Below are 16,911 nucleotides of genomic sequence, written 5' to 3'. Positions count from 1 at the left end.
TATGCGCTAGGAATAAGGGAAATAAACTAATAAAAGAGAAGAACCAAATTTAAAATTTTCTCTCTGTCTGTTCTTGTTACACAGATTGGTCTTTAAAGACCTTGAATCATTGAGTCAGACCCAAAGGGGCATTTGTCTCTCATTCTAACAAAAAATCTTCCCGTGTAATCCTTGAATCATAGGGGCGTTGATATTTTTCTTATAAACCTTGATGGTTCTAATCTACTATCAATCTTAGGACCAATCATTTTTCAGTTGTTTTTTATCAAGACATTTTTCCGTCAAACTTTACTAGATAATTTTTCTATCGATTTGAACCAAGAGGTCTTTAATTTAACTTTCTTCAAAATATATTACTTTATATATTATTATATGTCCATCTATCCAAAAATTGTTGTTGGATAAAATTGTAAAAAGGATTAGAATGAATCAAATATTTTAAGTAACATTTTAAATAAACAAAATGGATTAACAAGTTACTTTTATCCAATGATTTGAATCAGATATAGATCCATTTTGTCAGCTCTAATATAATATTTTCTTTTACACTAAATCTAAACTAATCTTAATGTATTAACTTTCGCCAAGTTGAGAATAAAAAATTTAGTGTAAAATAACGACTTATACTTTTATCATATCAAGTCATAAAGAAATGTTCTTTTTCTACCAAATAATAATAACTTGTATTCACATCTTTCTTAAATTTGAAATTAATCCGCAAAATTCCTGTCTCAAGCATTGAGAGGAGAATCCCATTTAAAAGATTTGACTAAACCGGTCAAAGTGAATCAGTTGAATCCCCGTTGCCTCTAAAGTAAATTCATCCAAGTTGACTCCTTGATGACCCAAAATTTTGCCTATTCAGATATAAATGAATTGCAAAACATAATGCGTGACTTGTTTATGGTTACATCGAATTATTTTAACGTGTAACATGATACCAACGCAGCGTCAATTACCTACACTCTGCAAGCGACATGCAAGGTCTGGGTTTTCAACAAGATGAGATAAAAAGAAAAGATTTAACTATATCATCACGAATGGAACCATTTATAGAAACAAAAATGAAATGGTGTTATAGCATCACCATTTTGTTCGTCTCTTAAGACAACAACATATTTAGATGCACTTAACGAATCGAATGAATCTTCCAAAATCTTAAATCAGATATGTTTGTAATTAATTACATATGAAAAATAATGAAGATATGATCTCCCATTATTTCTGAATCACAGATCCATATCCAATCTCAATTCAGCCTGAAAGTTAATCTCTGATCATCTTGAACGACACTATTTCACCACAATATCCCAGTGTGATGAAACTAATGTTTCCCTAGATGTCTGATGAGTAATCTAAGTGGTGATGCCAGTGACACTACGTAGATGATACAGCTTCAATGGCGCTGCCAAGGGGCCATGCTGCCTCAACGAGGGCATCATCGTATTTAACTTTCTTCACCAGTGTAACTTCTTGCCATGGATATATGCCTGCTTACAAATTCAAGTAATGAGGACAGGATGATAGCACAATAACTCAGACTTTGTGGAAACGACATTTTAGATATTCGGTACTGGAATAAAACTTACCAAACCCATCAACAAGCAGTGTATACTGGTATACGAGATCCATGCAAAGATAAGGAAGGTTCCCCTCATCAACATTTGGATAAGTCGATTTGGCATTCTCAAGTTTTGTTTGACATGCTTGCTTAGCTGCATCCTCAAAATCTGCTGGACGAACTATCGCAACTGGCGACTTTGGATCAGCAAAACCAGCCTATGAATAAATGATAAGTGATTAGAATAGCAATGCAGTAGCATTTGAAGCAATAACTATTAACACTCTTCCAAGGTTGGAAAAAATAAAATAATAAATACCTCAGCTGCGCGGTCAAAGAAAAAAGATGCAACAAAAAGATTCTTCTGCCCATCTCCCCCTCCACCATTCCATATCCCACCAAAAGTACACTTCATATGAGTACATGCTGACTCGTTAACTTTGAGAGCCTTAAGAGCAACACTTTTGCATTCATTTATGTTTGCTCCTAATGAGGAAGATGAAGCCTTAAACGACTTTCCCCCATACAGATAGGACCCTGAGAAAATTTATTTAAAGAAAATAACTTCTTATCAGAATTATAAGGCAAGAAACAGAATATAAATTAATTCAAAGCTCTTTTTCCCTGTTGACCAATTAAGGGTTAAAAAGAACTGAAATGTAACTTGGTACCAGGCATACAACATACAAGAAAGGAGTATATTTACCATCATAGCCAGATAAGATACAAGGGTTTTCAGCATCATCAGAAACCTTTAAAATCTCTGCACGGGCAGCTAGTAAACCATAGCGCAGGTAACTGAAAGTAAGATGTAAAAGTCTATCAGAGAAGAAAAAAGTATACCAGGATACACAGTATCAATGAACATGGAATAGGAGTTGAAAAAGACTAGCTCCTAGATAGAGGCTGAAAGCTGAAAAATCAGGAAGTAGAAAACCTGTGAACATAGACGTAGTATTTCCTTCCCCTCAGGAACATCTCCCTGACATATGGATCCCCTCCATCTGCTACTTTTGGAGCCATGGCAGCGTCTGTCTCTGAGATGGCATAAGCCATTTGAACAGATCCACCACCAAGATCAACAACCCCAACAGTCTTTGAATAATCTTTTCCCAAATTTCCCAATAGATAGTTGATCGTAACCTAAAACAATTCCCAAGGTACTTCAGAGAAGAGAATACACAAAGTTCATAATTAATTTACAAGTTGCAGCTAGTAGCCTGTATTCACGCTTGATTAATATATTTTCATAAATAAATGTTTCCATGCAGCTTACGACTTATACCTGACCATATATATTCAGCTCATGAACTTTCAAGAAATTATCAGATCTCTAGATTTTGTGTTCTAAAATCGATAATCATTCGCTAAACTAAATTTTGAAGTTCTAACTAAGTTATATTTGTGTGACACATCTAAGCATTGCTTGTACACTCTTGAAATAGAAATTCCAAAATTCAATTATGTAATGAGAAAACTGTAGACCAAAGAATTTTATATTGGTAAGGGAACTAGACTTAATCCCACCAAAAATTATAAAGTGGAAAAAAATACTCAATTATTTTACATTTGTTGGAAACTCAGAATTAACGGAACTTTGAATGTAAGTAGGGTGGCAAACTTTCTATGGGGAGAAGTGAGGAAGCAAATTTTATCTACTTCGGCAACAAACTGATAACTGAATTTTTTAAATGAATTTTATAATTTTATTTTCAAGAAGATATTTGAGTTTAAATACATATAAATCAACAAGCTATGTGAATGGTAATTCAAACATTTAACAAAGGGTTTTGAAATTCAAACTTCACTAAATTGCCTCAAATTTGTAAGTTGAGTATTCCACACCACATCTCCCACTAATTTCCCCAAGGCAATAAATAACAAAAGCAATTGTAGCCTAATTGGCCTTTTTTAATTATTGTTTCTACTTGATACGTATGTGTTTTAGGATATGATCAAGACCTATTTCTTTTGTGAGCCACTAGACAAAAAGTCATTCTAAAAGTTTTTATACTTATCATCCCCTTGAGCTGAATAGTGAAAATAGATATTATATTATGATCTTCTTAGAACCCCAGAAAAAAAGGGAAAAATTAACTGTCTCATACCTAAGATTTAAGGAACAACTACTCACAGAAGAATATAATAGAAGGTTCTAAGTTTGGTGTGAGCATTAGTACCCACCAACACAGTAAAGGATTCTATGTTTCGTATAGGCATGAGAACCCACAAACATAAGGAAAAATTTTAAGTTTCGCATGCGTAGAAAGACTAGAAAATCTGGGATCCTCAACGTTAAAGGAAGCCTAAAAAAAGAGGAGTGCTATAAATAGAATAAAGAAAAATGAATAAAAAATATAATAACTTTTCATTTTAAATTACAAATTTTAAAATAGGAACCCAGTAACTTGGAAGATTAGAGAAGGACTACTCAGGTTGTGTGACTAATTGTTTTCTTGGTCGTTGGTATTTTTTAATATCCAGAAAACTATGATTTATTGATAACCCAACCACATTATAAGCCAATAAAAGAAATATTAGCCAACCAAACTACACATGAAGCACAATTGGTAATGAGAGTAAGTATCCAGGATTCATTTCCTGAAGATTATAATGGCTAGTCATTTTGAAACTTCTTCCAGCCTAGTTGTGGAACTGTTGTAATTTCTCCATTGAATTACATGATTACCCAACGATTGAGAAAAGATTCGTTGACTAGAAATTCCTTTCTAAAAATGCTCAGTTTTCTAGATTAGACTTTGTTCGGTTTTGTTTTTGCTTGGGAACAAACAATTTGAAGTTTAGTGTTGCGATAAATGTCAAGTATTGATATCTTTTAATCATATTTTAGGCTCATATTTGAATACTTGTGGTATTTTATAATGTTTTTTAGTAGTTTTAGTTCAAATTAAATTTTGTAACTTTTTATCATGATTTTACATTTTCCCTGTTGTTTATTTATTTTTGTAAGAAAAGGAGAAAATTAGGGCCCGAAAATGGAACTTAAGTTTGAGAGAACCATTCTCACTCAAGCGAGACTCAAGGGAACATAAACGAGAAGCACGTGACTTGCACTCTCCAACTTATAAAATTCAAGGCTACATGTACTCTGCCGTAGTCACCGCTAGTTAATTAACCCAAGGAGACACTCTAAGAGTGTATGCTGAAGAAAAAACTCAAATCCAAATGTTACAAATTTAGGACTAGACAACCTTCTACATATCCTAAGTCATTGGGACACATATCAGAATGTTTGAGTACTCTAAGCCCTTCATCTTTAGTTTTTCTTTTACTTTTGTGCTAGACTGAAGACATGAAGGGTTTAACTCCTTGTTCTTAAAGGTTTATGTAGTTACCCGGCTCATTTAGTTTATCTTCTCCAAACATTATTTAGTTATTTGATTAATTGTTTTTACTTTTTTTTTAATGTTTTCTGGGCCTGGCAAACCAAATTGTGGTTGGAAAACACTTTTATAAATTAGGATCTAGATAAAAACTAAGGTACAACCTACAACTGAGAACGAGAGTAGAAACTACCAGTTGTAAGTCCTCTACTTTAATGTTGGTTGCTTGACAAAATTCACCCAGGAAGTAGATCCTCCCTTAAGTATTCTAGGTATTTTTTTTCATCAAGGAATTGGGTTAAAATCAATTTCGTGGGCCGTTGAATTAACTACGTAATTGAACTTGATGGGCTAGGGAGGAAGGAATTAAATGAGAAATACTAACAAAATTAATATCCAACAACTCTTTTATCATTTTTCATTACCATTATTCTTCATTCGAGTCATTTGATTAATCTTTATTCTCTTATCCAAAAACCTTAAAAATTCTCATTTGACTCTATTCATTTTATTATACAAAATGGTATTTATTTTTGTTTTTGAATTCACAAAACCCTACAATTAATTTTCTTTTTGAGCAAATAATTACATAGCAAGTTTCTATGAATTCAATACTTAGATTTTTGTCCATTTACTACTTATGACAAACTGGTATCTTGCCAAAGATTTTTTAATCTCCTACTCATGGCACTCTATCAAACCAATATTAAAGGTTCTTCACCTACTCCAAGTCCACTAAAACAATCATCAGTACCTATTCCCACCCACCAATGCAAGACATGAGTCATTGTTTTTATGTTAAATGGTGAGTCCTCTTCATCAAGTCTTTCACCATCATCACTCAATACAATGGCTCCTAATAATGAAGATTATGACACATTTCTTTTCAAAAAAGTATTTGATTGACTTGTAATCCTTATCATATATACAATTTTCTAAACAATCACTCGTTGACTTCATCCTATTTGTCATTTATCTCATCCATATCTCTTTACAATTCCAAGAAATATGAATAAAGTACTTGATGATCCTAGATGGTGACAAGCCATGATTGTTGGAATACAAGCTCTTGAACATAATAGCACATCAGAATGAGTTTTTCTTCCGCTTGGGAAGAAGGAAAATGGATGTCAATGGATTTATGGCATCAAAGTTGGGCGAAACGATGAAATTGATCATTTTAAAGCTTATTGGTAGACAAAGGACACACTTAGATATACGGTCTCAATAGTATATATTTTATCTCATGAGGTAAAAAAAGTACTATTGTTTGCCTCTTGTTTGACATAGTAGCTACTTTGGCTGCTATAGCAATTGGATATTAAGAATATTTTTCTTCATGGTAGTTTGAAGGAAGAAATCTACATCGAGAAACCACCTGTCTCTTGGAAATTTTATTTACTTCAATGTGCATGTTGATAAGATAGTCATGACAGGAAATCATAATGCTAAAATTTCTTAGCTAAAGAAGCATTTATGCAATCACGTTCATACAAAAGATCTTACATGTCTCAAATACTTTGTGGACACTGAAGCGGTTCAAACAAAGGAGGGTATTTAATTACTCAAAGAAAATACGCCTTATATCCTAAAAGAAATAGGCATGATGGAGTAGACTCATGGATACTCCTATAGATCCAAATCAAAAAGTAATGACAAAATAGAATGAACTTTCCTCAGAGATATGGAAAACTTTTTGAAAATATTATTTCTCTCACTATTATAGACCTGACCTATGTTTTGCAGTTGATGTGATTAGTCAATTCATGTACACTCCTACTATGTCAAAGGGTCCAAATACCTCAAAAAGGGTCCAAAACAAGTATGTCATACAAAGATAAAAGAAATGCCCAAATATCTAGGTATTGTGATGCTGACAAGGCAAATTCTCTCTTATAGATAGAGGTTCCACTACTGAATATTGAGTTTTCATTGGAGGTAATATTATTTCTTGGGAAACCAAGAAGCATGATGCCATTGTTCTGATCAAGTGTTGAGGCTGAATATAAGGCAATAGTGTTATTCATATGGATAAAATGATTTCTCCAAGAACTAAAATCTAGTGAGAATCAACGAATGAGAATGTATTGTAATAATTAAGAAGCTCTCCAAATTGCTTCCAACTTTGTGTTTTGTGAGAGAACAAAACACATAGAAATTGAATGTCATTTTATTCACAAAGTGTTGTTGTCCAAAGAAATTTACAATGAGATTGTTAGCTCCAACGATCAACTTGCAGATATTTTGACAAAATCCTTAAGAAAACCTCAAATTCAATTTATATATTCTAAGTTTGGTACATAAAATCAGTATGCTCTAACTTGAGGAGTGTTAGAATGGGTTATAACTTCTTTTTTCATCAACAAATGTTAGTTGTTAGCTTTTATTAGTGGGAGAAGTTGAACTCACAACCTCTCCCACCCTCCCTTCTAAATCCATCAAACCAACCTTACTTCTCCAAATTGTTAGCAAGGGGATCGATAGAATGGGTTATAACTTATATCATCATCTAAGCAACTTCATAAAAGTTATTTTCTGTTGTACCTATCTACATCTTGAGTCCTACAGGTGAACTTTATTTTCTTTCCTTTTCTATCTCTTTATACTTTTGTTGCAAGATACACATCTCTCTCTCTCTCTGTGTGTGTATATATATATATATATATATATATATATATATATATATGTGTGTGTGTGTGTGTGTGTGTGTGAGAGAGAGAGAGAGATACTCTAAAGAGAGATCTAATTGAGATGTCTCAAGTACCTTTCTCATATTATTTCTCAAGTGTACAATTCATCATTCAAAAAATCATATGTTACTAATGAATTATGTATTTGAATTTGTATCCATGATCCCATCGTTTGTGGAAAAGTTCTACTTTAAGAAAATGGAACTTTTTAGAGCAAATGCATTTTTTTCAACTTTTTCTCTTCTTTTCTGGTTGCTCTAAGAGAGCCCCTTATCCTCATTTGTTTCAGACTTCTTGATATATGTTCAGCAACAGAATAAACATGTCATCAATTAATTTCCAGTTCCATAGTGTAGTCAAATAGTGGAATCACGCTCCACCATTTTAGAAAAATACTATTACAAGCCCTAACTGAAAGTTCAGCAATCAAAATCCAAAGCCAAACATAAAGGACTAATATTTTTTCAACTTCTGAAATATATATATATATATATATATATATATATGAAAATTGGGAAGTGAAAATTTGTGTTAGTAAGTTGGTCGTTATGCCAGTATTTTGCGGCTCAGACTGTTCCTTTTGTGTGTGATAGGAAGCCACTATGGACCTAGTATATGGCAAAACGTAATATAAGAAAAGAATAAAAGGGAATGAGTAACCACAGAGGTAAACTACTATTGAGCTAACTTGTCAAGAATATCTTCATCAACATCAAACGCCAAAGGGTTCATTCGATTTGGTCATTCAAACTCACTCCATCTCACTTAATAAATAAAAGAGTTAGAAACCACAGCCACCAAAACCTCATTTACATTATTCATACACCACAATCACCATAAGCCATCGAATAATCTATTAATCAAGAATCTGATCTATATTAGTGAGAGATAGTCAATATTCTTACAGTCCCCGTATGAACTATTCCACATTTTTAACGTGATCTATAACAGAAAAACTAACGGTCTAAATAGTAACTGGAGTAAAGCCAATAGGCAAGCCTAAAAAGATGTAAAGCCGTAGCCAGTTCTAACGACATTAAGTTCATGAATCATACCCATTGATAAGCACCTTCCTGTGTTCCATCCAGCACTGTAACTGCATCAATCTCAGATCTCAGGCTACTCTTGTCCTTAAGCAAATCCCTTACCTTAAATGAGTGAAATTTTAGGCAAGAAAAAGTTATAACATAACAAATTGCAAATAGCTGCTAAATCATTGAATTGAGAAAGACACAGAATAGCCACCGCTTGCAAGATCCTATCTGATGCATCTCCTTCCAAAGCCCTCAAACCCGCAGTAGCCTGCAAAGTACACAAACTCAATCATTAGGACCCAAACGTCAGTTAACACACAACCACAGACACTGAGTTAGTGTATGTTTGGATGCCAGTTGGAAGAACTAAAAGAACTCCCAAAACAATAACCTCTTCTTCACTTTGTGCACTGGAATTCAGGAATGTGAATTAGAACTCCTAAGAGGACGGTTCCAACTTCTATCTAAACAAAGGGTCACTAAATATAAAACTAACAAAAGAAAAAAATACGCACCCCAACTCGAACGATTGTCTTGGATCGCAATTCACGAGGAACAACACTCTCAGCTTTTTCCAGAAGCGGAACCAAAGATTCTGCTGCCTTTTTGGGATCTTGAGCGTACGAACTCAAACCCGGTTTAAGCTGCAAAATACAAATCAACTGTGAAACCAAAAACGCCAGCAAGTCATAATATACTAATAATAACAATAATAATCCTGATAATAAATAATAATTATCATGATTTTATCGCAATCGGTAAACTGAGGACAAACGTGACCACAACGGAAGTAGCATGGGCAAAACTTCAAAAGTGTGGCACAAATTGCACGCCGAACCGTTCAAAATAGTAATAATAATAATTTGCTTTGTTTTGACCTGAACGAAAAGCTCGAGATCTTTGCCAATGTGAACGAGATCTAGGTTTTGATCGAAATGGAAGACGTGGACGCGACTGCCGGAGCTGCCGGCGTCAAAGATGACGGCGTAGGAACCTCCGGATTTCTTGTTGGGAGACATTTTGCGGTTGACGAGGGCAAAGTCTCCGGCGGACTCGTTGGAGGAGCTGGACGGCATGACGTAGAGGACGAACACAATGAGAAGGAGCGGGATCGCGACAACGAGCAGAGTCCCTCGGAACCGGTAGATCTTGTCGGAGAGTGACTCCTGGCGGCCGATGCGCTTCAGCATTTTGCTGGACTCGAACTCCTGCGAGTGCTGATCGGCAGCGTGCGAGGGCGGGGAATTGCTGCTAGCCTGGCCGTCAAAGAGCTCAGCCGAGGACGGCGACCTGTACCGGATCTGACCGTTGGAGGAGGCGGCGGCGGGCGGAGCCTTCAATTGCTTGGGATCTTGTAGCGGCTCCAGCTCTGTGTCTTGGGATTCTCAACCAACTGATTGGAAAAGAGGAAAACGACGTCGGTGACGGATCCGAAAACGAAAGGGACGCGAAAACGGCGTGATGGTGTCCGTTGTATTGTGCCAATGCAAAATGCACGTTGCGTCTCTGCAACTCAACACTGAATCTCTCTCTTTCTCTCTCTAACTATCTCACTCGTGTAGTGAGAGAAGAGGGTGTCAGTGTCTGTGTTGTTTGTGCGGGAAAAATGGTTAAATGGTGTGTAACTGTAAATTGCAAAGGAAGAAAAGGTTACTGAGTTGGCCTTGCTCGCCCTCCGGGTCGGACTCGGTCTGAGAAAAACCGAGTCGTTCTGTTTCTCAATCTTTCCGCGTTTTCCCTGTGCCCCATGTATATAAGTATTGAGTATTTTTGTAAACAAGTGTATAAGGCTACGTGTCATGTACGATCTGTAGGAACGAGGGAAAGAATGAACTTTCCACGTGGACATTCTTCCTTTAAAATCACTATTTTAGTACATCTATTTTCCTTTCGCTAATTGACAGTTAATTATAAACAATTTATTATCGTTATATATTTAATTTTAAATACGAAAATTGCTTACCAAATAAGAGTGGATTTGAAAAAGAGACAAAAACATTTTAACATTAAAAATTTCACAGACAACACATTTAAATAATGTGATATGAATAATAAATAAAGTTAACATAATTTAAGGAAATAGGATCATAGCAAGAAAGTTAAACGTTTGTATAATAAAAGGAAAAAAAAAAGGCAAGTGTAATTACTAGAAATCCTAAGATATGTTGTTATAATTTGTTCTAAGCAAAAAATTAGCACGTTTGAGGGAGAAATTAAAACTGACAAAAAAAATTACAGGCCTTAAAACTAAAGTAGGTAGATACATAATTACAAGAAATATTAACGGTATTATTGTAAAACCTTACGTTTATTATACGGGCTACTACTGACGTATGTATACCAAACCGGGGGCAAAAGCGTATGTAAAATTGTACATATACACGAATAAATAAATAAATTATTACACTTAACACCCCGGACGCAGTGTGTCATGATAAATGGGGCGAATATAAAATGAATAACGTATGAATTATCGTCTAAATCAAGTTTTAAAAACTTTACCAAACTTATTGTCCAAAAAACACTTTACCTAACTTCTGAAGAAAAAAAAAAAAAACTGCTCTGTACCTTACTAAACTTAGGTTCCAATTCAGATCTGAGTCCACAACTTAGAGCAAAAAAATCGGCTAAAAACACTTATGTTACTAGCAAATAATTCGGCCATAAAGTATTATTATTCCAAAATTATCAAAATTAATATAGGAGTTTGATCTCTTGCATTTAATATCTACTTTAAGAAATTGGGTTTCTATAGGCTAAAGTGCAGAGATAAGTACGATTTAAATTTAATACTTTAACTATTTACAAAGAAGTCTTTATATTTTAAAAATTGATGTCCCAAAATGCACTCTAAAATAATTAAAAAAATTACAGTATACTTTATTCAAAAAAAAAATTATTAACACGCTTATTTTCTTAGAAATGTGTCAGATCACCAATTAATTACAGATTGAGAAACAAGTTTCATAACAATCTCAATCTAACAATATTAACATGCTTTCATTTGCCTTTCTATCCTTATTATTACTCTTTAATTTTATGTAAAAATAAATAAATAATAAAAAAGGTCTTACTTCATTCTGATTTATTTATGTTTGAAGAAATCAACGCATTACCAAACCCATACCATCTATGTATAAAACATTTTCAGTACTTTATAATGAAGACAAGTTCACTTATCATTTACTTATACTTCACTCTAAACTGTTAGAGGTTTCATCCTTAATTAAAAAATAAATAAAATCAATGTAGGAGAATAATATCCGTCCGTATACCGGAATAAAATAGATCAAAAGCTTTCTCAATAATATCGATTTAACTCCACCTTTATATTTAATTTAACCTCGATAATATGTCGAACTCTACATGGGCATAGGGTTTGTGTATTCTATGTGTCATTAAGTTTGTATTGAATACTCTATAATTTAGATTAGTTAAGTTGTACACTATTAGATGGTAAGGTAGACTTTTAGGGTTAAGCTATACATTTTTTCTAATGAGTCACCTTAATAAATAATAAGTTTTAATGTTTATTCAGTTTGCCAAATGTAAATTAACTTAAATTGTTTCAAATTTAAATATAAATTATTATTTGTTTAATGTCTTTTTGAAGAATTGTCAAATAAATAACTGAAGTGTCGAACAATAAATAAGCAAAAGAACAATAAATCTTATGAATTATCATAAGATGACTAAAGTTTGAAGATCCTACAGAAAAGTATAAATTGATTTATTAAAAATTATTAAACGACCAAGATCTCGAAAAACAACAAAAATATTATAATTAATGTTCAAGAGGATTATCTCCAAGTTGAAAGAGAATAGTCACAAACTTCAAAGAAAATTTTTAACATATACACGCCATATTCTCTTAAGGATATACTCATTTCAATAAAATTGGTATGGTTAACATAATTGTTTAGATAAAACATGTCATTTTACTCAACAAAAAGGAGTATAGTAATAAAGTGTCGGATAAAAGTTAAACATTTATTCCAAAAACCTTTGACACTAGGGACAATGCACAAGCACTTGGTCATAACCTATCTTTTTTGTGACACCCATAAATGGAAGTTTGTCATGCACATGAAGACTTGATAAAACATTCACACACAAAATAAAAACCATTTATGTGCATTAGTTTTTATTCTTTCATTAATAGCTTCTAGCGTTAAGAAACATGGTCTACTAGATTATTTGTAAAAGAGTATGCTTAAATTGTATCTCCTTCACATTTGTATGAAATTGGATTTTAGACAAGGAACGATTATATTTCATGTCCACTTGGTTGAGTGTGAAATCCTCTAAAAATAACTTCATTAAAAGCTTCGTCAATGTTTTCAAGATCGCCACCTAACCACTCTATTATGGCAAAAAAATATAATAGGCTAGAAGTCATTCTAAAGGAAGAAGAATTCTCCACCACTAAAAAACATCGATGTTCAAAACTAAACCAAACCTCGTGATGACAAAGAATATGTGATTGCAGTGGCAACAACCATTTACAATGAATGATAAAAATTCAAAAAGAGGGAACTTCATATTTGATCCTCAAAGGATTAGCTCTTACACCAACCTCAAATGGCAAAAACTCTTAGTTTGTTATCAATATAAAGTTTTCAAGGTATAGCAATTGTGTAAGTTGTACTAGAAATATTGACAAGCCACAAGCATGAAGGTTGAGCATAAAGAGAGATTATGGAGTTTGCTAATCACAAACTAGACGTGGGGATGGCTCACAACAACTTGGATGAAAAGTCATCTGAGAACTATTCAAAGCATCTAAAAGCATTATAAGTTTGGGTTGAAATATATCCGAGAAAAGTAAAACATCATTAGCATTTAACCATAATGCATAAGCTCGAATGAAAAGTCATCCAAAAAATATTTCAAAAGCATTAAAAGCAATGCATAAACTCATATGAAAAGTCATTTAAGAATTGTTCTAGCAAAAAAATGAGTGTCTTTTTACCGAAAACAAAAATCTAAAAAACTTTCCTAACCTAATGTGAAATAAAGAGTGTTGAGACCAGAAGAATCATTCCCCTGAACCTGGGAGTTAACATTTAATTTATAGGCAAAGTAGTTACAAAAATAATAATCGACTAACAAAATATCCCCTCTCTCTCCTCTATAATAATATCTTTTAATAAAATATCAACCAATAGAAGGATGAACTTAGGCCCAATTCCTCGGCTCATACACTTCAGGTCAGCTTTGGGATGTCTTATCCATCTTCAAGAATCAAGTCGAGCCTTGGACGACCAGGACGATACAAGAACTATTTCAAAAGCATCAAGAGCAACACATAAGCTCAAATGAAAATCCATTTAAGAAGAAACTCATATGAAAAAGGATGAAGTACGAGTGATATTTTATGGCAGAGTGTCGGTCTCATGGCTAAGAATATGAAACCATTTTGATGATTTCTATTGGAAATTTTTTAAAAATGGTATGGGGAAAACTCTGGCTAGGAAATACAAGGTTCTTAAGTATGTCTCTTTGTGACTTATCTCTCTTTCCTGGGATTCTACTTAGTAAACCTTCAACAATATTTCTCTCTAGAAAAATTCTATGCACTGCATAACTGGTAATTTGGGTGGTCCTAGTATCAACTTACATCATTCTTCATTAAAAGCCCATAGATTCACCAAAATCATCCTTACGCTTCCTCATAAGAAAAGAGAATCACTTGCTACTAGAGCTCATCGAGACAACATTTTGGCAAGGAACACAACAAGGAGGATCACCAACTTGATCTAAACCTTATACATGAAATATGAGAAGAAACTTAAATACGAGAAGAAGCAACGAAACAAAGAGTTGCACGATAGTACAACACACGAGTAAAGCAACAAGCTTAAGCTCGGATAAGCGAGAAGTGATAAACTAAAGATAACCCCTTCCTTTCAAACTTCTTCTAATACCACTCCATTAAAGGATTTATAGCTTCTGACATTAATTAATGTTGATGAGCAATGCCTTTAAGTGGCAATAGCAACATTACACATGGAGAACTTAAAAGAGATCGATCTAGATCCTCGATCAAAAATTAAAATGACTCAACCCAAGTATCAAAATCCCACACTCAAAATTCAATTAAGGAAGCATGATAATGTTGGCCACATAATCAAATTGTTTCTCAAAGAAGAAATAAGAATAATCTTTAAAATGTGACAATGATTAGATAAATGATCGACAATTATACCTTGTAAGTCCAAATTGGATGATTTCCACTAATAATTACTTAATGTAGAATGTTTTATCAAATCATCCGTCCAAAAGCATGAAGAATCTGAGGACAACCATCCTTTTGCATGGCAAAGAATAATAAAAGGTGTTTGAGCCTAACACAAGTCAACTACGTGTTGGTCAAGTTTTGTGGAAGAGCACACTTGAAAGCAATATGCATGATTGAGCAAAATCTTATACAAGAAGTACGGGAAGAGGCATATGTCATCAAAAATACCTCAAAATCAAGATACACAGTTGAGCTAAATCTTATACAAGAAGCACATAAAGAGGTATGTGTCTTGAAAAACACCTCAAAAGCAAGAACAACGAGATGTTATAATACATGAGTATTCCAAAAAGAATACCTAGTTTGGAGGAAGCTCAGCGAAACTCGATAAATTTGATCTCAAGTGTCCAATCATGGACTTACCTAGAAAAGTCCAAGTACCGTACGAGTGTTCAATCATGTTCTTACTTGAAAAAACTTCAAGTACCTTACAAGCGTTCGATAATGTGACTACTCGGTAAATATAAGCGTAAGCATCTAAAACTATGACTACTCTGTAAATATGAGTATGAGTGTCTAAATATGTGACCAACTCAAGAAAATCAAAGTATAAATTAAGCGTCCAAAAATGTGACTTTATGAGTTTGAAAACGTGACCAACTCAGGAAAATTCAGATATAAAATTGTTCGTTTAATAACTTGGTTCTCCTACAAAAGTTAGTAACGTTCAAGCTCAGGAAGTTATGTATCTACCTAGCCTATATTTACAATATTACTATTATTTTGTTGGCCTTAAAAGGACCTAATAAGCAAATGATTCAAGTGTGATATCCATGCGATATATTAACCTCCTTAAAATAAGGGGAAAGATAATATTTATAAGATATATGATATTATTTGATATAAACAAAATCAGTTAACAATAACAGAACCCATTAATTAGTTGTTGGCAGGCCTAAAAAGGTTATAAATGCATCTTATCACAAGAAGTACAAGAATCTCATAATCACTTTTACTCATATACTTACTCTAAAATCTCTTATTGACTTGAGGGTTGAAGTCTTTGTAGGTGGATTTCCCTCCTGGTGATGATTCAGAGCTCGACCACATATCAAGAGTCAAGTCAGTCCACCTTGAAGACTACTCGACCAAATCCGGTAAGAACACCTATAATATAAAAATGACAAAAGTACACTTTACACTATATATCTAAATATATTAATAATTATGTGATAAAAAATATTTCCTAGAATATAATTTTGGACCGAGTAATCCAAAATAAATCATGTAATTCCAATTGGATTGCAAATTTAAAAAAATTGTTTTAGATTGCATTATCCGGACCAATATACTAGATTGTGTAATGTGGACAAGAAATACATAATTCTAAATTAATCTAGATGTAGTTATGTTTATGTTATCAAAATATGATTGATTCAGATAATGCAATACAGAATATATTCTAGATAGTTCTTGATTCTTAATTCAAAAGTGTCTTATAATACATCTTCCAGAAAAATCATTTCAATTAGTTCATATCATCACAATATGAAGACTGCAGGAAGAAAAGCCTTATTAATCACACCTTAAAAGAATTTCATTACGGGTAGTACGCGTAGATCGACCCGGTCCACTAGATCACAGGAATTGGCCCACATAAGACTTGTGGCTTAATAAGTATGGTCCATCCCACATAATTATAAATTTGCATCCTGGTCCGCATAAATTTACAATAATAAAATATTAAAAAGAAAATATACCCTTTTACAGGGATTGCAAATTGCCGTGCACAACCCGTCCCACGTTGGGATCCCTAAGCCTAATCCAAAACGACCACGCTCTTGTGCACGGTTGAAAACCCACTAAAAAGTCAAAAATCACATCAATTATGCTACAAAATGTGGTGGTTGTATGTACTAGTTTCTTAATAAACATGAAAAATCATATTAAGGTGAAAAGAAACACATTAGTTCGACTTGATCCTTCCTCGTACCTTATAAAAGAAACAAAATATAACATTTTAAAGTATATTCATGGTACG

General features: G+C 33.4%; 1 protein-coding gene across 1 annotated transcript; it reads right to left on the bottom strand.

Annotated features, from left to right (window-relative positions):
- Positions 1-1,008: 1,008 nt before the first annotated feature.
- Positions 1,009-10,349, bottom strand: LOC114173451 (apyrase 2-like). Its single transcript, XM_028057909.1, has 9 exons — positions 9,508-10,349; positions 9,145-9,273; positions 8,841-8,897; positions 8,651-8,743; positions 2,499-2,704; positions 2,268-2,359; positions 1,881-2,098; positions 1,590-1,779; positions 1,009-1,490 (listed from the first exon to the last, which is right to left on the bottom strand). Exons 1-9 carry the CDS (start codon positions 9,817-9,819, stop codon positions 1,378-1,380), a joined length of 1,410 nt encoding a protein of 469 aa, XP_027913710.1. The 5' UTR covers positions 9,820-10,349; the 3' UTR covers positions 1,009-1,377.
- Positions 10,350-16,911: the final 6,562 nt, after the last annotated feature.

This window comes from Vigna unguiculata, chromosome 1 (assembly GCF_004118075.2).
Source record: "Vigna unguiculata cultivar IT97K-499-35 chromosome 1, ASM411807v1, whole genome shotgun sequence".
Lineage (NCBI taxonomy): Eukaryota > Viridiplantae > Streptophyta > Magnoliopsida > Fabales > Fabaceae > Vigna > Vigna unguiculata.
This window is presented reverse-complemented; position numbering and strand designations above follow the sequence as displayed.